Source organism: Gallinula chloropus (genome assembly GCF_964237585.1).
Source record: "Gallinula chloropus genome assembly, chromosome: 2".
Classification (NCBI taxonomy): Eukaryota; Metazoa; Chordata; class Aves; order Gruiformes; family Rallidae; genus Gallinula; species Gallinula chloropus.
Genome location: NC_140086.1, coordinates 1111138 through 1136175, shown reverse-complemented (window position 1 = coordinate 1136175; position 25038 = coordinate 1111138). Strand labels below are relative to the sequence as shown.

The window sequence follows — 25038 nt, the reverse complement described above, 5'->3', positions numbered from 1 at the left end:
GGCAGGGATGGGAAGTGGTAGGGAGGAGAGTGGTGAAAATCCTGTCTGCTGAGAGGATGGGAGGGATTTCCCTTGGGAAAGTCTAGTTTATCCCAGACTTTATCCTACAACAAGGGGACCACTGGAGATAGAGGGGTGACAGTACAGTTGGGACCACATTTGGCCATGATTATGGATGATACAGGTAGTTGAGGTTGTATCTGAGACCCTGCTCTCCCTGAGAAGCTCCTTGTGGTGGTCTTCAACACTCAAGAGCAGTCTCCAAATCCCCATCAGGTCCTCAACACTCAGAAAGCTCTCTGCATGTCTCCATCAGGTCCTCAACACTCAGCTCTCTGCATGTCCCCATTAGGTCCTCAACACTCAGACAGCTCTCTGCATGTCCCCATCAGGTCCTCAACACTCAGACAGCTCTCTGCATGTCCCCATCAGGTCCTCAACACTCAGACAGCTCTCTGCATGTCCCCATCAGGTCCTCAACACTCAGACAGCTCTCTGCATGTCCCCATCAGGTCCTCAACACTCAGAAAGCTCTCTGCATGTCCCCATCAGGTCTTTGTGGTCTTGGTTCTTCTCTGCTTTCCCTGGTTTCTTAAATTAGCTGGAAGTTCCTGGCACACCTTGGTTTTAGACTTTGCTTTTTTTTCTCCATGGTTTCTTTCCATCCCACCTACTCAGGTCAATTAGAAATGTGTTGTTATTTTTGTTGTCACTGAAAAGAATCTGGTTTGAAGGCAGAGATGCTGAGGGCAGTCACCAGGCACTTGAGGACGTGGTTGCATGCAAAAAAAACCCATATGAAACTCTGAGGTTTACTGGTTGTGTTCCAAGGACTGATCTGGAAACATCACCGTGGTCTTTTTGAAAGCCACCTCTGAGGTCCTGAAGCTGTGAGTTTGGGGCAGTTTCTGGGTAGTTGATGTTTTGTAAAGCAAAAATCCATCCTCTTAAAGCAGCAGTTTGGGATGAAAGAGCTTTTGATCTTGTTTGATGTGTGCAGCAGGTCAGCTGAGATCAGTCCTCTCAAGCTCTCTCAGGCATCTTTTCAGAAGTCAACGTGTAGGTTGTGCTGCTGCATGGAGAACTGGTGGAGATCTCTGGGCACAGAGGGTGTGTTTTAGTCCACCCATAGAATCATCCCATGGTTTGGGTTGGAAGGGACCTTCAGAGGTCACCTAGTCCAACCCCACTGCAATGAGCTGGGACATCTTCAACCAGACCAGGTTGCTCAGAGCCCCATCCAACCTGACTTTGAATCATTCCAGGGATGGGGCATCTCCCACCTCTCTGGGCAACCTGTGCCAGTGTCTCACCACTCTCCCCAGGAAGTATTTCTGTCTCAGATCTCATCTCAATCTCCCCTCTTTTAGTTTATATCCATCAACCCTCGGCCTGTCCCTTCGCACCAGCCCCTCTCCAGCTCTCCAGGAGCCCCTTGAAGGACTGGAAGGGGCTCAGAGGTCTCCCTAAAAGCAGCCTCTTTTCTCTCTTCTCTTCTCTTCTCTTCTCTTCTCTTCTCTTCTCTTCTCTTCTCTTCTCTTCTCTTCTCTTCTCTTCTCTTCTCTTCTCTTCTCTTCTCTTCTCTTCTCTTCTCTTCTCTTCTCTTCTCTTCTCTTCTCTTCTCTTCTCTTCTCTTCTCTTCTCTTCTCTTCTCTTCTCTTCTCTTCTCTTCTCTTCTCTTCTCTTCTCTTCTCTTCTCTTCTCTTCTCTTCTCTTCCCTTCACTCTTTTCTCTCTTCCCCCTTCTCTTTTCTCTTCCCATCCCTTCCCTTCTCTTTCCCCTTCCCTTCTCTTTCCCCTTCCTTTCCCTTCTCTTTCCCCTTCCCTTCTCTTTCCCTTTCCCTTCCCTTCCCTTCCCTTCCCTTCCCTTCCCTTCCCTTCCCTTCCCTTCCCTTCCCTTCCCTTCCCTTCCCTTCCCTTCCCTTCCCTTCCCTTCCCTTCCCTTCCCTTCCCTTCCCTTCCCTTCCCTTCCCTTCCCTTCCCTTCCCTTCCCTTCCCTTCCCTTCCCTTCCCTTCCCTTCCCTTCCCTTCCCTTCCCTTCCCTTCCCTTCCCTTCCCTTCCCTTCCCTTCCCTTCCCTTCCCTTCCCTTCCCTTCCCTTCCCTTCCCTTCCCTTCCCTTCCCTTCCCTTCCCTTCCCTTCCCCTTCCCTTCCCCTTCCCTTCCCCTTCCCCTTCCCTTCCCCTTTCCTTCCCCTTCCCCTTCCCCTTCCCTTCCCTTCCCCTTCCCTCTTCCCTCTTCTCTCTTCTCTCTTCTCTCTTCTCTCTTCTCTTCTCTCTTCCCTTCCCTCCCCTCCCCCCCTCTCCTCCAGGCTGAACCAGCCCAGCTCTCCCATCCTGTCTCCAGAGAAAAGGTGCTCCAGCCCTCAAATCATCTGGACTCACTCCAACAGCTCAATGTCCTTGTCCTGAGGACCCCAGTCCAGGGGCACAATCCCCTCCCCAGCCCTACTGGCCACACTGGGTCTGACACAAGCCAGGATGGCCTTGGCCTTCCTGGCCCCCTGGGCACACTGCTGGCTCATGCTCAGCCTGCAGTCACCCAACACCCCCAGGTCCTTCTCTGCCTGACAGCTCTCCAGCCAGTCTCCCCCAGCCTGGAGCGCTGCAGGGGGTTGTTCTGTCCCATGGGCAGCACTTGGCATTGTTAAACCTCACCTTTGAAGGTCCCTTCCACCCAAACCACCTGACACCTCTATGATTCATTGATTGATTGATTGATTGATTTTGAAATGGTGGGAATGAGATAGGCATTCTCTTCCACGTGGGATTGTGCTCTAATGGGGGGGTGGATTTTTCCTTCTTGAACTTGCTTGGATCTGGAATCTCAACCTGCCAACACAATGACCTGGGGGTGAGAAATCTGATGAGCAGAGCACCCCCAAATGATGTAGAGCTTCTTCTGGTGCTGCTTGATCCTTCTGGTCATTGTCTGCTCTTTTTTAGAGCTTTCAAGACTTAAATATATATATATATATATATATATATCCTCCAACTTCTTCCTCCTCCAGTTACACAGATCTTTGCTCTGAGCTGTGTCCTTCTGCCCAAGACGCGTGCCGAATCGATGCTGCCCTCTGACCCCATTATGCTGTGATACAGAAAGATGCTTGCTCAGCTGTTTTTCCCCTCCTAACTGCAGTTCTCAATAAATTCCAAGTCATTTTAAGTAGAAAATACTATGGAATTTAAGCTTCTCCTAGTCAAGTTGGGTCATGGTTTTAATTGCTGTGATGTCAGGAGGGATACAAAGGGTTTGGGGAGTGATGGCTGGACATACTGGCTTGTGTCAGACCCAGTGTGGCCAGTAGGGCTGGGGAGGGGATTGTGCCCCTGGACTGGGCACTGGGGAGGCTGCAGCTGGAGTGCTGGGTCCAGTTCTGGGCTCCTCAGCATCAGAAGGACATTGAGGTCCTGGAGTGAATCCAGAGAAGGGCAACCAGGCTGGGGAAGGGGCTGGAGGGCAAATGCTGTGAGGAGCAGCTGAGGGAGCTGGGGGTGCTGAGCCTGGAGAAGAGGAGGCTGAGGGGAGACCTTCTCCCCACCTGCCCTGCCCTGCCAGGAGGGTGCAGAGAGGTGGGCGATGGTCTCTTCAGCCAGGGGACAGGAGATGGGACAAGGGGCAATGGGCTCAAGCTGCCCCAGGGGAGTGTGATGGAAACAACTGAAAACCTTGAGTTGAAGGACCTAAGAGGCAGGGAGGCCATGTAGGGTTTCTACAGCAACGAGGTGAGGCAGGTAGTGGTTCTCTCACAGCTTCCTCCATGCATCATCGGTCCCATAATGCTCTGGGGGTGGAGGAGGCAACACATAGCATCATCTCTGCAGGACCAAATTTCCTTCCTAGGAAGCTCAGGTTGATGATCTTCTCCTTAAATAGCAAAATAAAGTGTCTGGACCTTGAAGTTCAGTTGATCCTTGTGGCCTTTTCAGTAAAGTTCTGGAGTTTTACTCAACCCAAGGTTCATTTCAACTGGCTCTGCATTTTCAAAAGTCTTATCCAAGCATCATCTGGGCTCCTTATCTGAAAACAGGTCTTGGGTGAGTCTCTGGGCTTTTGGCACCCTTCCTTTTGGGATGAGGCAGAGGTTTTCTAGGCAGCACACTGAATCTCAGGCTCCCTGGCACCTTCCACACTCCTGCATCGGTCATAAATCCCTTTAACCCAACAGCAATGAGGTCTGCAATGTCTTGGACCATACTCAACAGGCTATTTAAATTTAGATTACTGCCCTGCACGGTGCTCTGGTGAGATAGGTTTCACTCTGTTTGGCTACCAGAGCTTGCAGCAGACTTCTCTACTACTCATCAAGGAGTTTTTTTTGGCTGGAGTAGTAAATAATGATGGTAATTTGGGACCAAGGCTGGTGCCTAGATTAGTTATGCTGTACCTACTAGCCACCAGCAGCACGTTGCCCACCTACTTCTTATCCCTACTGCTGTCTAGTTGCATCATTACTACATGTGGGCTCTATTTTGGGCAAATACTCAAGAATTTTAGCCCTAAAGTTTCTGTTTCTGGGAGCAAAAATGCAACATAGGGGGGTATTTTTGCAGAACTTAAGGCAGGATCTGGAATAAGAGATGTTTTATATTGGATCCCTGCCTCCTAGTCCTGTGGGTTTTCCCTTTTCTCTCACATGGGTACATCAGCTTCCCTGTCTGTGCCACAGCTCCAGCCCCATGGATTTTGTTTGACATTCAAGCAGATGAATCTCAGATTTGTTCACCTGATGGAAGTTTTATGTTGTTCTCCCTTTCCTCTGCCCAGCGTGGGGCTGAGGAGGGTGGCCCTTGGCTATTGATGCTCTGCTTTGTGAAGGTGATGAATTACCCCAGTAAATTACAAGACTGGGGAGGAAGGAGAACCCAACATTACATTTCTTCTTCTCCAACAGCAGGGAAATAATGATACAGAGAAGGAGGACTGGTAGCCCAGACACTGCTCAGCGTTGTTAAGCTGATAATTCACAGTGAAAACTAAGAGGAAATTAAGGGCTGTAGGGAAAAAGGTCCTTACACATCCTTAATGTGCTTCTGCTTTTACCCTGGCTGGTTTATAGCCCATAATGATCTGGTTCTGTTGGGTCAAAATACAATCAAAGAATCAGAAGGTTGGAAAAGGCCTTTGAGATCATCAAGTCCAACCGTTCCTGCCCTGTGCTGAACCAGATCCCTGAGCACCTCATCTACCCTCTGTTAAACAGACCCAGGGGTGGGGGCTCAACCCCCTCCCTGGGCAGCCTGTGCCAGGCCCTGACCCTGCTCCAGGCCCCTGTTCCACAGCCCCACAACTCTGCCAGGGAAGAACTTTTCCCTCCCAGCTGAGCTGACCCTGCCCTGGGGCAGCTTGAGCCCATTGCCCCTTGTCCCATCTCCTGGCCCCTGGCTGAAGAGACCATCGCCCACCTCTCTGCACCCTCCTGGCAGGGCAGGGCAGGTGGGGAGAAGGTCTCCCCTCAGCCTCCTCCTCTCCAGGCTCAACACCCCCAGCTCCCTCAGCTGCTCCTCACAGCATTTGCCCTCCAGCCCCTTCCCCAGCCTGGTTGCCCTTCTCTGCACTCGCTCCAGGACCTCAATGTCCTTCTGATGCTGAGAAGCCCAGAACTGGACCCAGCACTCCAGCTGCAGCCTCCCCAGTGCCCAGTCCAGGGGCACAATCCCCTCCCCACACCTACTGGCCACACTGGGTCTGACACAAGCCAGGATGCCCTTGGCCTTCCTGGCCCCCTGGGCACACTGCTGGCTCATGCTCAGCCTGCAGTCACCCAACACCCCCAGGTCCTTCTCTGCCTGACAGCTCTCCAGCCAGTCTCCCCCAGCCTGTAGCTCTACACAGATTAAGATTTTAATCTTTTTCAGGCTTCACAGGGCTATCTTTAGTCTACTAGTCTACTCTCTAAGTCCAGCCTAGTCTATTTTCCTTCCCTGTGATAACCATAGAGCGCTTGAGCTCTTCTTTCACCCTAGAGAAGTGAAGGAATTTTAATTCCACCCTGATGCAGATATCTCAATGCCTTCTTGATAGGAAGACCCAAAGCCCTACAGAAACAGCTTCCCTCGACCCTGCAGAGGTTATTTTAAACCAAATAGGGGAGAGAGAAACATTAAAACTGGGAGCTGAGCACTGATGTTGCTCAAGGGCCAAAAGAATTTCGATGGAAGATGCTGGGTGGCTGCATCACACTCAGACCTGAATGTTAAAGCCTTGAGTGGAAACCTGGAGAAAATGTTTGACTCTGCAAAGGTTGAGCTGGCCTCCAGCTGCACTGTCGTGTTGCATTGAGGCTGCTTGTTAGGTCTGAGTTTTGCAGAATGAGGCAAGGCATGGTCAAGGATTTCCACTCCTCTGAGGGCTTTTTAGTCTCTGTTCTGCAAGGAAAAGCTTCACGGTGGCTTTTTCTCCCTGTGCCAAGAGTTGGAGATGTTTTCATCACTGGGAACCTCTGAGACCTGAAAAAAACCCCTTCTTTTATTCCAATCCACCAGTTTAAATCGAGTTGAAAGATGAACTGGACCCAACAGAGGGTTTAGAACCAGGCTGCCAGCATCTCCAGCAGCCAAGGATGGGGTGGGGGACAGGTAAATGCCTTCCCCCCCACACCCTGCTTCCCCACCAAGGCCTTTTCTTTCATGAGAGTGCTTGAGCAAATTGGGCATTGCTATAAACCCCACAGGGAGCTGTGCTCACAGTGAAAGGCAGTGAGATGCCATCAGTCACTCCTCTGACTCACTGAATGTGTCGGGTTTAAATGCTGCCTGGTTTGATAAGCTTCTCTTGGCACACTGGGGGCTTTTTTTCCCCTGCCTCTTTTTTCCCCTTCTCTATTTCCATACCTTTCTTACCAGGCTTAGAAACAGAGATGAGGAGAAATTCTAAGTAAGAAATTGTATTTAATGTCTCTCATCCCTTGTCTCTCATTACAGAATCATACAAGGTTGGAAAAGACCTTCAACATTATCAGGTCCAACCATTCCTGTCCTGTGCTAAACCATATCTCTAAGAACCTGATCTGTTAAACACACCCAGGGATGGGGACTCAGCCCCCTCCCTGGGCAGCCTGTTACGGGCCCTGACCCTGTTCTAGGCCCCTATTCCAGGCCCATCCCAGGCCCTGACCCTGCTCCAGGCTCCTGTTCAACAGCCCCACAACTCTGCCAGGGAAGAACTTTTCCCTCCCAGCTGAGCTGACCCTGCCCTGGGGCAGCTTGAGCCCATTGCCCCTTGTCCCATCTCCTGTCCCCTGGCTGCAGAGACCATCGCCCACCTCTCTGCACCCTCCTGGCAGGGCAGGGCAGGTGGGGAGAAGGTCTCCCCTCAGCCTCCTCTTCTCCAGGCTCAACACCCCCAGCTCCCTCAGCTGCTCCTCACAGCATTTGCCCTCCAGCCCCTTCCCCAGCCTGGTTGCCCTTCTCTGCACTCGCTCCAGGACCTCAATGTCCTTCTGATGCTGAGGAGCCCAGAACTGGACCCAGCACTCCAGCTGCAGCCTCCCCAGTGCCCAGTCCAGGGGCACAATCCCCTCCCCAGCCCTACTGACCACGCTGTGTGTGACACAAGCCAGGATGCCCTTGGCCTTCCTGGCCCCCTGGGCACACTGCTGGCTCATGCTCAGCCTGCAGTCACCCAACACCCCCAGGTCCTTCTCTGCCTGACAGCTCTCCAGCCAGTCTCCCCTAGCCTGGAGCACTGCAGGGGGTTGTTCTGTCCCATGTGCAGCACTCTGCACTTGGCCTTGGTAAACCTCATCCCATTGTTCTCAGTCTTTACTTCAGCACCCACAAAAGTCAAGAATGCAAATAAGACGCGGCAGCCCCAAAGCTTCACGGATCCCCTGGATTCACACCCGCCATGTTCGGGGTTGTCTGAACAAAAATGGGTTAAATTATCTGTTCTTTGGGATTAGTATCTTATTGGAATCCTTTTTTTATGTCTCTAAGCTCTGCTTACTGCTTTAGGATTCCAGTAACCCCCTTCGCCGTGTTTTGGTGTGAGCTGGGTCGCTGCGTTGGGCTGGTGGTGGTACCTGGCCTTTAGCTCAGGAGGGTTTGGGGGGGGTGGGAGGAAGATTAAACCAGATTTTCTGCTCCATATTTTTATGGTGAGCTCTATAGTCTATTCAGAGAATAGAAGAAAGATGGGGAACTGTTGGAGAGGGGTCAGAGGAGCCACGGAGATGATCAGAGGGCTGGAGCAGCTCCCCTGTGAAGAGAAGCTGAGGGAGCTGGGCTGGTTCAGCCTGGAGAAGAGAAGGCTGTGGGGGGACCTCATTGCAGCCTCCCAGTCCCTGAAGGGAGCAGAGGAACAGGAGGGGAATCAGCTTGTTCAAAGGGCAGAGACTGGCAGGACAAGGGGGATGGAGTGAAGCTGGAGGAGGGAAGGATGAGATGAGATATCAGGGGGAAGTTCTTTGCAGAGAGAGTGGTGAGGGGCTGGAACAGGCTGCCCAGAGAGGTGATGGATGCCCCATTCCTGGAGATGTTCAAGGCCAGGTTGGCTGGGGCCCTGGGCAACCTTGTGTAGCTCCAGGCCTGGAGGTTGGTGTCCCTGCCTTTATCAGGGGGGTTGGAACTCTGTGATCCTTGGGGTCCCTTCCAACCCAGACCAGTCTGTGATTCTATGGGGCCAACTACTAATTTAATTAATACACAGGGTGGCACTTAGCTATTTTCTCCTCCCTGGGATCCAGTGATAGGACACATGAGAATGGTTCAGCACTGCACCAGAGGAGGTTTAGACTGGACAATCCATTAAGAAGCCTTTCTTTACCAAGAGGGTGGTCAAACACTGGGACAGGCATCCTGGATTGGTGGTCTGTGCCCCAGTATTTGGGGCATTTGGACAATGACCTTAACAATATGCATTAACTTTTGTTCAGCCCTGTAGTGAGTAGGGAGGTGGTTGGACTAGGTGATTGTTGTAGGTCCCTTCCAACTGAAAATTATTCCAGACCATTCCAATCTGTTGTCCCAAAAGTGGGATCATTATCAGTTGTGCTTCTTATCAGTCCTTTGGATTTTCCTCAAAGATACAGTCATTAGCAAAGCAAGGTGGTGCATTGAACCCCAAATTAAATGGTGCCTGAGCACCAACCCAAACACCTTTCTGTCCCCATAGAGTCAGAAATTCCCCTGTGCTGATGTCAGTCCTGTTCCATTCCTCCACATGGAGCCCCAGGACACAGTTGGGTCTGTTCCTAGACTGGATATTAGGACAAATTTCTTCACCAAATGAGTGTTGAACCATTGGACCAGAGAGGTGGTGGAGTCACCATCCCTGGAGGTGTTCCAAGAACCATGTAGACGTGGCACTTAGGGACATGGTTTCGTTCTCATGGCGGTATCGAACAGGCGGTTGGACTTGGTGTTCTTAGAGGTCTTTTCCAACCTTGAATTTTGGATGACTCACTCCTGGCTGGCTCCATCCCTCCCACCATTGGGTTTCGGTGTGGATGAAGCCTGTGGTTGTGGTTGAGTTGAAGCTGGGTGGTTGAGGCAGGTGGTTTGGGGAAGGTGCTGAAGGTGGGGCGCGCACGCCGGAGAGCTGGCGCCTTGGCCCAGTGTTGAGATGGAGATGAAGGAAAGGGGTTATCTAGCTTTTGGACTTGCTGAACTCCCCTGGGAACTGAACATCAGGGATTGGTTTGTAGCCCTTTGCATCTCCTCTGTTTAGTGTAAATAGAGCTGTGGGGCTCGGTGTCGATGGGGGAGGAAGGAAGAGTCGCCACCCTCACCCAAGCTGCTCTTCTTCTCCATCCTGCCTCCCCAGGTGCTGAGGGTGCTCGTGGAGGGTGTTGAGTCCTGGAATGGTTTGGGTTGGAAGATCCCTTCAAAGATCACTCGTGACTGCAGGCTGGTCATGAGTGGCGTCCCCCAGGGCTCAGTCGTAGGTCCAGTCTTATTCAACATCTTTATCAATGACCTGGATGAAGGGATTGGATGTTCCCTCAGGAAGTTTGGAGATGACACTAAGCTGGGAGGAAGAGTTGATCTGCCTGAGGGTAGGGAGGCTCTTCAGAGGGATCTGGACAGGCTGGACCCATGGGCTGAGCCCAACGGGATGAGGTTTAACAAGGCCAAGTGCAGAGTGCTGCACATGGGACAGAACAACCCCCTGCAGCGCTCCAGGCTGGGGGAGACTGGCTGGAGAGCTGTCAGGCAGAGAAGGACCTGGGGGGGTGGGGTGACTGCAGGCTGAGCATGAGCCAGCAGTGTGCCCAGGTGGCCAGGAAGGCCAAGGGCATCCTGGCTTGTGTCAGACCCAGTGTGGCCAGTAGGGCTGGGGAGGGGATTGTGCCCCTGGACTGGGCACTGGGGAGGCTGCAGCTGGAGTGCTGGGTCCAGTTCTGGGCTCCTCAGCATCAGAAGGACATTGAGGTCCTGGAGCGAGTGCAGAGAAGGGCAACCAGGCTGGGGAAGGGGCTGGAGGGCAAATGCTGTGAGGAGCAGCTGAGGGAGCTGGGGGTGTTGAGCCTGGAGAAGAGGAGGCTGAGGGGAGACCTTCTCCTCACCTCCCCTGCTCTGCCAGGAGGGTGCAGAGAGGTGGGTGATGGTCTCTTCAGCCAGGGGCCAGGAGATGGGACAAGGGGCAATGGGCTCAAGCTGCCCCAGGGCAGGGTCAGCTCAGCTGGGAGGGAAAAGTTCTTCCCTGAAAGAGTTGTGGGGCTGTGGTACAGGGGCCTGGAGCAGGGTCAGGGCCTGGCACAGGCTGCCCAGGGAGGGGGTTGAGTCCCCATCCCTGGATGTGTTCAAAAAAAAGGTAGATGAGGTGCTCAGGGATCTGGTGTAGCTTGGGATGGGGAATGGTTGGACCTGATGATCTTCAAAGGTCTTTTCCAACCTTGTGCTTCTGTGATCACCTGGCTGAAGTGCATTTCTCTCTTTTTATTGTTCTCCTCCAGGCTGGAATGGGTGGAAATCATCGAGCCACGAACCCGGGAGCGCATGTACGCCAACCTCATCACGGGGGAGTGCGTGTGGGACCCTCCCGCCGGCGTGCGGATCAAACGCACCAACGAGAACCAGTGGTGGGAGCTCTTTGACCCCAACACATCCCGTTTCTACTACTACAATGCCACCACTCAGAGGACCGTGTGGCACCGGCCACAGAACTGCGACATCATCCCCCTGGCCAAGCTGCAGACCCTAAAGCAGAACACGGAGTCGCCAAGGGCTTCCACGGAGAACAGCCCTGGGAGGAGCAGCAATGTCAGCAGGGAGGGAAGCACCAGTTCCTCCCTGGAGCAGGAGCTGGAGAGCAGTGAGAAGGGGCAGGAGCAGAGGTCGAGCCGGCAGTCGACGCAGTACGCGGTGGTTAAAGAAGAAACGGAGAGGTAATTAAAGCAACAGGCTGGCTGGTTGCCAGCGTGTTCACAAGGGGTGGTGATGGGTGGGTGCAATGAAAACCCACGCTCAAGGTACCCTGCTGGGCTCCCAGAGCTGTGGGAGTGCACAGAGCAGAGCCCTCATCCTGCAGCTCTTCATTTCTGGTGTGGAGAGGCTCCTCTAGCTGGGTTGCCCTGCACACTGAGACTTAGAGAGAGCAGGTTTAGGTCCTCCATGAAATGATTGCAGGAGGAAGGTGTTTCTCCTGGTTAAGGGGCAACTTAGATGTTTCCCTCTGGAAAGAAAGGTCCATCAGAGAAATCATGCCTTGTCCTCTGAAATCCATGGGGTGTGGTGTGGTTTTAAATGACTTCCCTGGATAAGATCTCCCTAAATAAGGGAGCGTGGTTCATGCTGCAACCAGTGGGACATCCCACTGGTCTGTGGAGCTCCCAACAGCTGATTTCTCTTGCCAAGGAGAAGCTTCAAACTATGCCATGAGTTAGTGCTCAGCTTCTAAGTTCCTACTGCATCTGGAGGACGTAGTGCAAAGTCTGTGTTGCTGCTCCACATGCATGTTTTATGGCCTGGAAGCTGCAAACAGAATCAAAAGGTTGGAAAAGGCCTTGAAGATCAGCAAGTCCAACTGTTCCTGTCCTGTGCTGAACCAGATCCCTGAGCACCTCATCTACCCTCTGTTAAACACACCCAGGGGTGGGGACTCAACCCCCTCCCTGGGCAGCCTGTGCCAGGCCCTGACCCTGCTCCAGGCCCCTGTTCCACAGCCCCAAAACTCTTTCAGGGAAGAGCTTTTCCCTCCCAGCTGAGCTGACCCTGCCCTGGGGCAGCTTGAGCCCATTGCCCCTTGTCCCATCTCCTGGCCCCTGGCTGAAGAGACCATCGCCCACCTCTCTGCACCCTCCTGGCAGGGCAGGGGAGGTGGGGAGAAGGTCTCCCCTCAGCCTCCTCTTCTCCAGGCTCAACACCCCCAGCTCCCTCAGCTGCTCCTCACAGCATTTGCCCTCCAGCCCCTTCTCCAGCCTGGTTGCCCTTCTCTGCACTCGCTCCAGGACCTCAATGTCCTTCTGATGCTGAGGAGCCCAGAACTGGACCCAGCACTCCAGCTGCAGCCTCCCCAGTGCCCAGTCCAGGGGCACAATCCCCTCCCCAGCCCTACTGGCCACACTGGGTCTGACACAAGCCAGGATGCCCTTGGCCTTCCTGGCCCCCTGGGCACACTGCTGGCTCATGCTCAGCCTGCAGTCACCCAGCACCCCCAGGTCCTTCTCTGCCTGACAGCTCTCCAGCCATTCTCCCCCAGCCTGGAGCGCTGTAGGGGGTTGTTCTGTCCCATGTGCAGCACTCTGCACTTGGCCTTGTTAAACCTCATCCCGTTGGGCTCAGCCCATCAGTTCAGTTTCTTTCCTTCATACATTTATCCTTCTCTTCCACGTTCCCCCACATGACATTAACAACCCAACAGCGTCACCATCGAGCAATCAACAGCTCCAGTTCTCCTCCCAACTAGTTCTGCTTCCTTCCAGCTGGCAAACAGAAACTGTGGCTGGCAGATCTCATGGCCCCACAGAGAGGAACAGGAACTCCCAGCTCAGCGAGTGCTTTCATGTGGAACCTCAGAGGCGGCCTTGCCTCCACGCGTCTGCCCTGTGAGGGGAGGCTTGATCTCCCTGAGCTTTTGGAAGATCTTCTGATAAAATGGCTGTGTGTGGGGATGGTATCTTCCTTCCCCAGGCAGGTGGTGTTCAGAGAAGTAGATAGTTTTGATGTTTAGTCACAAGGATGCTGTGGGAGCTGGATGCTCCCAGCAGTGAGGCAGAGCTGCCCATGGTGGCTGGGTCACAGAATCACAGGGTTGGAAAAGACCTTTAAGATCATCAAATCCAACTGTTCCTGTCCTGTGCTGAACCAGATCCCTGAGCACCTCATCTATCCATCTGTTAAACACACCCAGGGGTGGGGACTCAACCCCCTCCCTGGGCAGCCTGTTCCAGGCCCTCACCCTGTCTCAGGCCCTGACCCTGTCCTAGGCCCCTATTCCAGGCTCATCCCAGACCCTGGAAGTGTGAAATCACAGAGTCACAAGACTGGAAAAGACCTTAAAGACCATCAAATCCAACTGTTCCTGTCCTGTGCTGAACCAGATCCCTGAGCACCTCATCTCCCCTCTGTTAAACACACCCAGGGGTGGGGACTCAGCCCCCTCCCTGGGCAGCCTGTGCCAGGCCCTGATGCTGTGTCAGGCCCTGACCCTGTTCTAGGCCCCGACCCTGTTCTTGGCCCCTAATCAAGACCCATCTCAGGCCTTGACCCTGCTCCAGACCCGTCCCAGGCCCTGACCCTGCTCCAGGCCCCTGTGCCACAGCCCCACAACTCTGCCAGGGAAGAACTTTTCCCTCCCAGCTGAGCTGACCCTGCCCTGGGGCAGCTTGAGCCCATTGCCCCTTGTCCCATCTCCTGGCCCCTGGCTGAAGAGACCATCGCCCACCTCTCTGCACCCTCCTGGCAGGGCAGGGGAGGTGGGGAGAAGGTCTCCCCTCAGCCTCCTCTTCTCCAGGCTCAACACCCCCAGCTCCCTCAGCTGCTCCTCACAGCATTTGCCCTCCAGCCCCTTCCCCAGCCTGGTTGCCCTTCTCTGCACTCGCTCCAGGACCTCAATGTCCTTCTGATGCTGAGGAGCCCAGAACTGGACACACCACTCAAGGTTCAGCCAGCAAATCGATGTAGCACCAGCAAATCACAGGCAGCCAAGTGGTTAAATCCATGTGGAATAGCTGTAGAAGTGGGTAAAGCTCAGGCTGGCATGCAGGCTCCACACACAGCCAGAAGCAACAGCTAGAAATGCTGTGATGGGCTGGTTGCTCCACAGCCCCAGGGATGGCCCATAGCTGGGCAACCAGAAGAGGTTTTGTCCAGCTTGGAATGCTGGAGCAAAGCACAGATGAAGAAGGAGGACTTGCTTGTGCTGCTCTGCAGGAAATCTGCAGGGATACAGAGATTTTCACCTCCAGAAGTGGGGGATGCTCTCAGGGGCCAGGATAGACAAGCTGAACATGAGCTGTGCAAATTAACAATTGATTTTTGATGGCAGAGATAGCGACCTCAAAGGGCAGAGCCTGTTTGTGCCTGGAGCTTCTGGGCCTTCCAGGGTATCTCTGTGTTTCAGCATCACCTTCTGATGATGAGCAACTTCCAGGCCTGAGCCAAAACAATACAGGTATCTGTACAGAATGTTTCCACACCCACCAGCCCAGCCCTGGGTTTCTTGTGGTCTTTAAATAGCTGAAGCCATGAGATGAGAGGTGGCAGCAGGGACAGGGAGGGGATTGTCCCTCTCTGCTCTGCCCTTGGGAGGCCCCAGCTGGAGTCCTGTGTCCAGAGCTGGGGCCCCAATACAAGAAAGATGGGGAACTGCTGGAGAGGGGTCAGAGGAGCCACAAGGATGATCAGAGGGCTGGAGCAGCTCCCCAATGGAGAGAGGCTGAGGGAGCTGGGCTGGTTCAGCCTGGAGAAGAGAAGGCTGTGGGGGGACCTCATTGCAGCCTTCCAGTCCCTGAAGGGAGCAGAGGAACAGGAGGGGAATCAGCTTGTTCAAAGGGTAGACAATGGCAGGACAAGGGGGCTGGAGTGAAGCTGGAGGAGGGAAGGGTTAGATGAGATATCAGGGGGAAGTTCTTTGCAGAGAGAGTGGTGAGGGGCTGGAACAGGCTGCCCAGAGAGGGGGTGGGTGCCCCATCCCTGGGGGTGTTCAAGGCCAGGTTGGCTGGGGCCCTGGGCACCCTTGTGTAGCTCCAGGCCTGGAGGTTGGTGTCCCTGCCTATGGCAGGGGGGTTGGAGCTCTGTGACCCTTGGGGTCCCTTCCAACCCAGATCAGTCTGGGATTCTATGAGAACTTCTGTAGAAGGAGGCAGTAAGTACCAAGCTTCTTTATCCTTTAGGAAACCACTCAACAGAGCTCAGACTCAAGAGCTGCTGGCTCTTGGTGACCCTGTAGATAAAGCCTCCTTTGATTTACCTTCATCTTTTCCTTGTAAGCATTAAAATATACACCACCATGGCTGCCCTGGCTGAGCAGAGGTGAAATTGTGACTGATGGTGAGGCAGATCTTGAGCTTATGTGTTCTCCAGCCTTGCTTTTGATGACATCTCTGGTGCTGCATGGCTGTCAGCCCACCAAAATGATGGCTTTGACCTGTAGGTCAATCTGTTTTATTTCATTCTTCTTTGATGAAGGAAGGGATTATAGAATCCCTTTGGGTTGGAAAGGATCTTTTAAGGTCATTTCATACATCCTCCCTGCAATGAGCAGGGACATTTTCAACCACACCAGGTTGCCCAGAACCCCCATCCATCCCATCCTTGAATCTTTCCATGGATGAGGAAATCCAACATTGGGATGACCTTAGAGAGTCAATTTTGGCAAGGCCAGACCTTCTGGTTGATGCTTAAGCACTTGTGGGGCTCCAGGGTGTTGAAGGTCCCTCCTGGGACCACCTGCTGTCTATGGGCAGCCAAGGAAGCACCCAGAGATGGGTCCAATATGTTCAATATTGGGGGTGTAGTGGTGGGATTATTTGGTGTCACCTCTGCATGGGGGTGGTTGTTGTTTGTGAACCTCAACCCTAACAACCTTGAGAAGAGGATGAGTCTGGGCATCTCGTGGTATGTTGGAGATGATGACTGGAAATACTTAATTTGAGTCAAAAGGAGGAAAGAGAAGGAGATTATTTGTGAGGCTGGGGAGGGGATGGATCCAGGAAACGGGGTGGTGTGGGATGGGATGATTTTTCCCCATCAACCCAGAGACATGGTTGAAGTCTTCTTGGTAGGGCAGTTGAAAAGGGTGGCTTTCCAGGTCTTGGGGTTTTGGTTTTTTGGAGAAGAACCAGGACTTGGAAAGGAGCTTTGGAGGTCATCTGGTTGAACCTGCAGCTCCAAGTTTCATAAGGTTTAAATCTTGTAGTCACTTCAGGGGTTCTGACTAAGCATTTTCTTCCTGAATCATAGAATGGTTTGGGTGGGAAGGGATCTCAAAGATCATCTAGTTCCAACCCTCCTGCCATGGGCAGGGGCACCCTCCTCTAGACCAGGTTGCCCAAAGCCCCATCAAACTTTCCCTGAACTAGTCTGGACTTAAAAGGGAGGTCAGGGGAAGCAGGCAAGTCTTGAGCAACTCATCTCCTTGGAGTTTGAACTCAGAGGTGCCCCACACCCTGCAGTGACCAGAGGATTTAAGAACCAGATCATCTGGTTTGGTAGGAGATGAGGGAGGCTGCTCCAAGTTGGTTCTTCATGTCTTTGGTGTAGCAGTGGAGTTGGGGCTGGTTCCATCACAGATGTGCAGGTGAGGGATGCCACCAGCCCCCTGCATCCCCATGGAGATGGTGGGGGTCTCAGTGGACTTGACCTATGCTGCTACAGTGAGATGGGATTTGCACATAGCTGATTGTTGTGGTTTAGCCCTGGCTGGAGGCCAGATGCCCACCAAATTCAGTCTATTACTCCCCTTAGTTGGACAGGGGAGAAAATATCTATTAATAGGCTCAGGAGTTAAAATAAGGACAGGGGGAGATCATTCTGTCACCAACGTGGGCAAAACAGACTCAACACAAAGTGAAGAAGAGAAAAACTACTTTATTGCCCTACAACTACAAAGAACAGTGAAGAAACCAGAGTTGAGAGCACAACCAGATCTTAAAACAAACGTCCCCAGATCTTAAAACACTTTCCCCCCCACCATTCCCTTCTTAGCAGACTTTAGTCAGGATTATGCTCCCTTCTTCCCCCCCTCCCTGCTCACAGCACAGTGGGGCAGGGACTGGGAGAAAATGGGGTTCTCAGTTACTTCTCCATGAGCTGTTTTCCTTTTCCAGATCTTAAGACACCTCTAATCTCCCCCCCAGCTCCCTTCTTAGCAGACTTCACTCTAGCCATGATTTCACTCCCTGCTCACAGCACAGGGGGGCAGGGACTGGGAGATGGGGGCTTCAGTCAGTCCCTTGTGAGTTGGTTTCCCTTGTGGAGGGGGGGTGAGAGGAGGGGGGGCATTCATTCCACACCCTCCCCCTGCTGCATCATGGGGTCTCACCCACAGGAGATAGTCCTCCATGAACTTCTCCAACATGAATCCTTTCCCCAGGGCTTTATCTATTCCCCAGCTGCCCTGGTGTGGGTCACTGCCCTGGTGGGCAGTCATAAATCACAGTGTCTCTCAGTCCCAAGTCCTCTGTGGGGTCACCAGCCTCCCCCAGCAAACCAGTTCTGGTGCAAATCTCTCTCTCACCCATCTCTATGTCTCTGTTTCTCTCCATGGGCTGCAAGTGCTGGCAGGGGGTTGTCCCAACGTAGGGTCACAGCATCTCCTCTATGTCTCCACCTCCTCCATCCAGCCTGGAGCCCCTCCACAGGCTGCAGGTGGGGTCTCAGCCTTTTCCATGGGTTTCTCCATGGGCTGCAGGGGCATCTTTCTCTCCAGCACCTGGGCCACCTCCTCCCCAGCCCTGTTCCAGCCTTGGTGTCTGCACAGCTCGTTACATCTTCTCCCTCCCTTCTCTGGTGGTAAAATGCAGCTGCTTCTGGGTTGTTTTCTCCTCTGTGTGATTCTCAGAGGCGTCTGACTATCTTTCAGGCCACAACTTTGACCTTGAATTGCCCCTTGTTTATAGTTTAGGCTGGCAGGAAACTCTTAACTGCTGCTCAAAGAAACCCATCTCAGCAGCACAGCCTCACCAACCTGCAGCACTGAGAGATCCAACTCTGGAGACCACAGCTGTGTTGTCTCAATGCAGAGAGAGTGGTGAGGGGCTGGAACAGGCTGCCCAGAGAGGGGGTGGGTGCCCCATCCCTGGAGGTGTTGAAGGCCAGGTTGGATGGGGCAGCCTTGTGTAGCTCCAGGGCTGGAGGTTGGTGTCCCTGCCTGTGGAATGGGGTTGGAACTCTCTGATCCTTGGGGTCCCTTCCAACCCAGACCAGTCTGGGATTCTATGATTCTATGAGCTGTCATCTGCTCATCTTCAGGACCTCAATAGTAGGTTTCTATCCTGGTGGTCAGCAAAGGTGAAAGACTTTCCAGCAGGAATATCTTCATCTTGCTCAAGACTTTGCCTCCCTTGGCTTAAAACAAGAACTTGTCTACAAAACATAACACATCAGCCTCAAAATCTCCGAGCAGGCTGCAGTCAGCACGTCTGCTGGGTGTTTATATCAGGTCACTGGGTTTTTCTACGCTGCCTGAAAGTGTCATGTGGTTATTGGTCCGTGCAGAGGCTTCTTGTTGCTGGAAATCCTTGGAGAAGGCTCCTGGGGGCTGTGGGGAGGATCTCCTCCTCAGAGCTCACGCCATCACCCACAGACGACGCGGCTGTGCCGCCAGCAGGCAGCGTTTCTGCTCTACTTCACCAGGGCAGGGTGGCAAGTAGGGGCTTGAAGGACAACGTGGACCTTCTCTGGCCATCACAAGGGCTTTCCTCAGACCACCACACAGGACTCTTGGAGAATCAGGGGGGGTCTTTACCCAAATCCCACCTGCTGTGCCATGGTGCCCAGTTAATTGCCCCAAGGAATGTGCTTTCCTCTCAGGTCTCCCTTCCCTGATTCCAAAGCCTGGTGGGATATGGGAGAAGATCAAATGCAGCACTCTAAATCTTTCTGGATTAAGCATAGCTGAGCTGAAATAGCTGAGGGGGGTATTCCCTTACAAACCAGTCCCTGGGATGCAGCAGAGCTGTCTAGGGTCAAGGCATGATGGTAATCGGTCCTGTCGTGCCTCTGGGGCAGAGCAGGGTGGCTGCAGGTAAACACAGAGCTTTAAAACACAAAGTGTTAGAATCATAGAATCATGGACTGGTCTGGGTTGGAAGGGACCCCAAGGATCACAGAGCTCCAACCCCCCTGCCACAGGCAGAGACACCAACCTCCAGGCCTGGAGCTACACAAGGTTGCCCAGGGCCCCAGCCAACCTGGCCTTGGACACCCCCAGGGACGGGGCACCCACCCCCTCTCTGGGCAGCCTGTTCCAGCCCCTCACCACTCTCTCTGCAAAGAACTTCCCCCTAATATCTCATCTCCCCCTTCCCTCCTTCAGCTTCACTCCATCCCCCTTGTCCTGCCAGTCTCTGCCCTTTGAACAAGCCCATTCCCCTCCTGTTCCTCTGCTCCCTTCAGGGACTGGAAGGCTGCAATGAGGTCCCCCCACAGCCTTCTCTTCTCCAGGCTGAACCAGCCCAGCTCCCTCAGCCTCTCTCCATAGGGGAGCTGCTCCAGCCCTCTGATCATCTCCGTGGCTCCTCTGACCCCTCTCCAACAGCCCCACATCTTTCTTGTATTGGGGCCCCAGCTCTGGACACAGGACTCCAGCTGGGGCCTCAGGAGGGCAGAGCAGAGAGGGACAATCCCCTCCCTGTCCCTGCTGACACCCCTCTGCTGATGGAGCCCAGGATCCCATCGCCCTTCTGAGCTGCAAGAGCCACTGCTGGCTCATATTCAGTTTCTCATCTACCAGAATCCCCAGGTCCTTCTCAGCAGGGCTGCTCTCCAGGAGCTCTTCTTCTCCCTGGTGCAGGCAGCAGACATCTTCTGACTGCAAGAGTCAAAAAAAACCCCAGCTTTCCCACTTAAAATAACGGCTCAAACCCAGAAAATGTGTGTTTTGAGTGTCCTGGGAGCTGTTTCTTGGTGCTTCAGGTGAAAAAAACCCCACAGTTTGGTTTGCAGTTCTCTCAATGTCTGAAGGCGTTGGGAAGACCTGCAGTGTGGTTTGGAAGGCAGGTGGATCAATGACATAAGTCTCTGCAGCACCTGCTGCGTGGGGATTGTCCAGGTCCCTGCAGGGATTCTCATCCCTCCTCCAAAACAAGCCTCCAGTGTGAGGAGAAACCAAGTAAGGCCATGGGGTTGCTTCACAAAGCCCAGGCAGCAGAGGTGCAGTTTTGAGAAGATCCCAAAGACCTTCTTTCCCAACATCTTGCCTCCAGTGGGAGCCTAATGCATGGAATTCAGAGTGTTTCTTCACCCAAAGGTTGGGTTTTCCCAGTGGGATGACATCTCCACGTGGGGTGGCAGGTCTGTTTGGGAGGAGGCTGTGGGTGCTGGCTAAGTGGGATATGTTCCTTTCCATCTCAGGGCTGGGTGTGGAGGAGCTCTTCTCCTTCAGATGGATGGGTCAACATCACACCAGAGGAGCAGTTAAATGGTGGGGAGGGGAGCACAAACCTGCTGCAGGCCTGTGTGAAGAGCAAGTGGTTCTCCTTGATTTAGGAGCACACCACCCAGGACAGACAGCTGTCAGTGGTTGCCCAGGCTGTGAGACCTCCAGTGGACCTGGTCTCAGCAGGGTTGGTAGGATGGGCTTTCTTCTGGGTTGCCATCTCTTAAAACCCATAAGATGCCAAACTTTGAGGTCAGAGGATGAGGAATTCAATGGCACAGGCAGAGGAGGGATGTGAGACCATTACTGCTGGAGTGATGCTCAGGTGCTGCTTGTCCCCTTCCAGATGAACCCAGGTGCTGAAGGCTTCCCACAGAGGAAGAGTGTGAAGGGTAGGACAAAACTCAACCCATTTAGGCTCAGGAACACCACTCTGGCATTTCTGAAAGTGGAAATAAATCAGCCCTGTTCCTTGTTGTCTTCTCCATCTGGCACTACCAGAGGACTGAACGTTTCTGCTTCCTGAGGTCTGGAAAACCTTCCACAAGCAGCTGAGGTGACCCTTGCAAGTACAGACTTCTCTTCTGCTTGCCTGCCTTGGAAGGACTTGTTCTGAAGCAGCATTTGGTGGCTTTTACATCTCTGTGGTGTCCTCATCTAGAAATGGGTGTCTTGGTGCTGACAGTAACCCTGAGGCTTAAAGAACTTTTTAATGGTTGAAGTTCATAACATTTGGTCAATATTTAATGGTGAGATAACTAACCATGGGCAGTTCTCCAAAGGATGTCCTGAGGGCATGATGGTCATATCACAGAATCACAGAATAATGGGGATTGGAAGGGACCTCTGGAGATCACCTATTCCAACCCCTCTTCCAGAGCAGGATCACCCCTAGTTCAGGTCAGGGGAGGTGGGGAGAAGGTCTCCCCTCAGCCTCCTCTTCTCCAGGCTCAACACCCCCAGCTCCCTCAGCTGCTCCTCACAGGATTTGCCCTCCAGCCCCTTCCCCAGCCTGGTTGCCCTTCTCCAGACTCTTTCAAGGACCTCAACGTCCTTCTGATGGTGAGGAGCCCAGAACTGGACCCAGCACTCAAGGTGCAGCCTCACCAGTCCAGGGGCACAATCCCCTCCCATTGATAAAAGGATGCACATCCTCAGGACATGGGCTAGACCATCATCCATCCAGGTGATGAAGGTTCAGGCCACCCATTTCAAACAGCTTGATCCATCACCATTGGGTTGTTCTGAAGGCTGTTGGTTTAACAATTACCTCTCAACCTCCCCCCATCAGCTTCTGCTGGTTCCAGGAGATCCTCAGCCTCCCAAACCTCATCAGGCACGGTGTTGGGGAGGGTGCTAATTGAAACCATCAGGGTTGGGAGGAAGACAGGCAGCTTCATCTGCAGCTTGGGAGGCAGGGTGGGAATGGGCTCTGTGCTGTAATTAAAGCCAAGAGCTCTCAGCAGGAAATCACTTTCCAGGTCATGTGTCTTTCTCCGTTGCTTTTCACATGCTGCCTGCAGCTTGCACATCTCATGGAGGCTGCACACAAAGCCAGCCTCCCAAATTCACTCTCTCCCAAGTCCTTTTTTGTCTTGATTTATCCCTGTTATGGACTCAGCCAGGGTCATTCCTACCCACACCATGACAGAAGCCCAGCACTCTTGCTCTCCAAGTGAGGTTCTCATCTGCTGGTGCTTGGCATCACTGTGGATTTCTCCTAATGAGCATAATAGGTCAAAGAGCAACTCATTTGGACTATCTCATTAATCTTTGTCAATATGTGAAGGGTGAGAGTCAGGAGGATGGAGCCAGGGTCTTCTCAGTGATGGGACAAGGGAGAATGGGTGCAAGCTGGAGCAGAAGAGCTTCCATGTGAACATAAAGAGGAATTTTTTCCCTGTGAGGGTGCTGGAGCCCTGGGACAGACTGCCCAAAGAGGTTGTGGAGTCTCCTTCTCTGGAGACATCCAAACCCACCTGGATGACCTAACATCACCATCCTGTGTGACCTAATCTAGGTGATCCTTCCCTGGCAGCAGGGTTGGACTAGATGATTTTTCAAGGTCCCTTCCAGCTCCTAATGCTCTGGGACTCTGGGATTCTGGGATCTGATTGTTCTGGGTCCCTTCCAACACAAATATTCTATTCATGCCTTCATTTACATCTCTCACAGTGCTTCCAGGCAGGTCATGAGGATCTGGGGAAGGCAATTGGGTCAACCTGTGCTTCTGCTGCTGGGTATCTGTGTGGATGCTGGGTCTTGAGTCCCTGTAAGTGAGTGACCTCTTGTGATCACCTACTGTAGAGCACCAACAACCACCTTCTCTTAGAAGATTTAATCATCCATGGTTTGGTTCACAAGGGACCTCTAAAGGTGCAAACACCCTGCAACGAGCAAAGACATCCAGGTTGCTCAAAGCCCAGACCAACCTGACCTGGACTGTTTCCAGGGATGGGGTGTTGCCCAGCACAGAGTTAACAACACCCTCAGTCTGCTGGAACATGCTGTCTGTCTTTGCAAGTGTTTGTACCCCTTCTCCAGCTGTGATTTTCATTCCTTGCTTGTGCTCTGGCCATGTCAGGTCTCACCCCACCTGTCTGGGTGGGTTTGGTAGCAGAGGAGATGTTTAACACCATGCTGTTCAGAAAGCCAGGCTCAATGGATGTCACAGACTCCTTCATTAGGGTGCTTGAGGTCTGGAGGTGGACTAGGCAGGGTTAGGCTGTGGTTGCACTCAATGATCTTGAAGGTCTCTTCCAACCCAACTGATTCTATGATTCTATGATCAATTTTCTATTTCCTCACTGTGCTCTGGTTCTCCACACTTATTGTGGTCAAAACAAGAATGATCCCACCCAAAGTCTTGAGTGGTGAACCATCTGAAACAGTACATGGATATTTGGAGATGACCTTAAGCAGAAAATGCATTTCCAGTATAAAGCCAACAGTGTCTCAAGATTTGGAGCCCTCAACCAAGATCAGGAACCTGTTGGAGCACGTCCAGAGGAGACCACAAAAATGATCAGGGGGCTGGAGCAGCTCTCCTGTGGAGAGAGTTGGGCTTGATCAGCCTGGAGAAGGCTCCTAGGAGACCTTATAGCAGCCTCCCACTCCCTGAAAGGTGCCTATAAGGAAGCTGAGGAAGAACTGTGCCCAAGGGCATGGAGTGATAGGACATTGAGTGATGGTTTAAACTGGAAAAGGGGAGATTTAGGTTGGATTTTAGGAAGAAGTTCTTCAATATGAAGGTGATGGATCACTGGAGTAGGTTGACAAGAGCGGTGGTGGAGTACTCATCCCTGCAGATATTCAACGTCAGGCTTGATGGGGCTCTGAGTAACCTGATCTGGTGAAGATGTCCCTGCTTAGATCTTAGACTAGATGACATCTAAAGGTCCCTTCCAACCTTACACATTCCTTGATTCTATGATTTACCTCCCCTTCCTCATACCATTCTCAAATAAATGTTCATGTTTTGCAATTCACAGAATCAGAAGGTTGGAAAAGACCTTTAAGATCATCAAGTCCAACTGTTCCTGTCCTGTGCTGAACCAGATCCCTGAGCACCTCATCTACCCTCTGTTAAACACACCCAGGGGTGGGGACTCAGCCCCCTCCCTGGGCAGCCTGTGCCAGGCCCTGACCCTGCTCCAGGCCCTGACCCTGTTCCAGGCCCCTGTTCCACAGCCCCACAACTCTGCCAGGGAAGAGCTTTTCTCTCCCAGCTGAGCTGACCCTGCCCTGGGGCAGCTTGAGCCCATTGCCCCTTGTCCCATCTCCTGGCCCCTGGCTGAAGAGACCATCGCCCACCTCTCTGCACCCTCCTGGCAGGGCAGGGCAGGTGGGGAGAAGGTCTCCCCTCAGCCTCCTCTTCTCCAGGCTCAACACCCCCAGCTCCCTCAGCTGCTCCTCACAGCATTTGCCCTCCAGCCCCTTCCCCAGCCTGGTTGCCCTTCTCTGCACTCGCTCCAGGACCTCAATGTCCTTCTGATGCTGAGGAGCCCAGAACTGGACCCAGCACTCCAGCTGCAGCCTCCCCAGTGCCCAGTCCAGGGGCACAATCCCCTCCCCAGCCCTACTGGCCACACTGGGTCTGACACAAGCCAGGATGCCCTTGGCCTTCCTGGCCACCTGGGCACACTGCTGGCTCATGCTCAGCCTGCAGCCACCCAACACCCCCAGGTCCTTCTCTGCCTGACAGCTCTCCAGCCAGTCTCCCCCAGCCTGGAGCGCTGCCTTTCTTGCTCTAAGAAGATGAAAGGGGTGGAAGATGAAGTTCAGGAGACAAACCACTCCCTCCCATTTCTTTCTAATACCCTCTCTCCCTGAATTCCCCACTCCCCACCCCAGAAGACAGCTTTGGATTAGACAGATATTTATCTAAGGCCGCCGAGCGCTGACGTCGATCGCCAAGACCCAAAATACACTTTACATAACTGCAAAGAAAAAATAAAAACCCACCATCTTTTCACTTTTATTAGAAGCTGGAGCTGTAATTAAGAGTATGAAGCCTCACAGGCCAATGATTAGAGCAGAGGATTAGGCACTGGG

General features: G+C 53.0%; 1 protein-coding gene across 1 annotated transcript in view; it reads left to right on the top strand.

Annotated features, from left to right (window-relative positions):
• ARHGAP39 (Rho GTPase activating protein 39) overlaps window positions 1-25038 on the top strand; it is a gene marked incomplete at its 3' end in the record, with an annotated part of 194330 nt that overhangs the window by 114222 nt on the left and 55070 nt on the right. The window contains exon 2 of the mRNA XM_084260477.1: window positions 10898-11329. Coding sequence (XP_084116603.1) covers window positions 10898-11329 — 432 coding nt within the window. The remainder of the gene's footprint in view (window positions 1-10897; window positions 11330-25038) is intronic.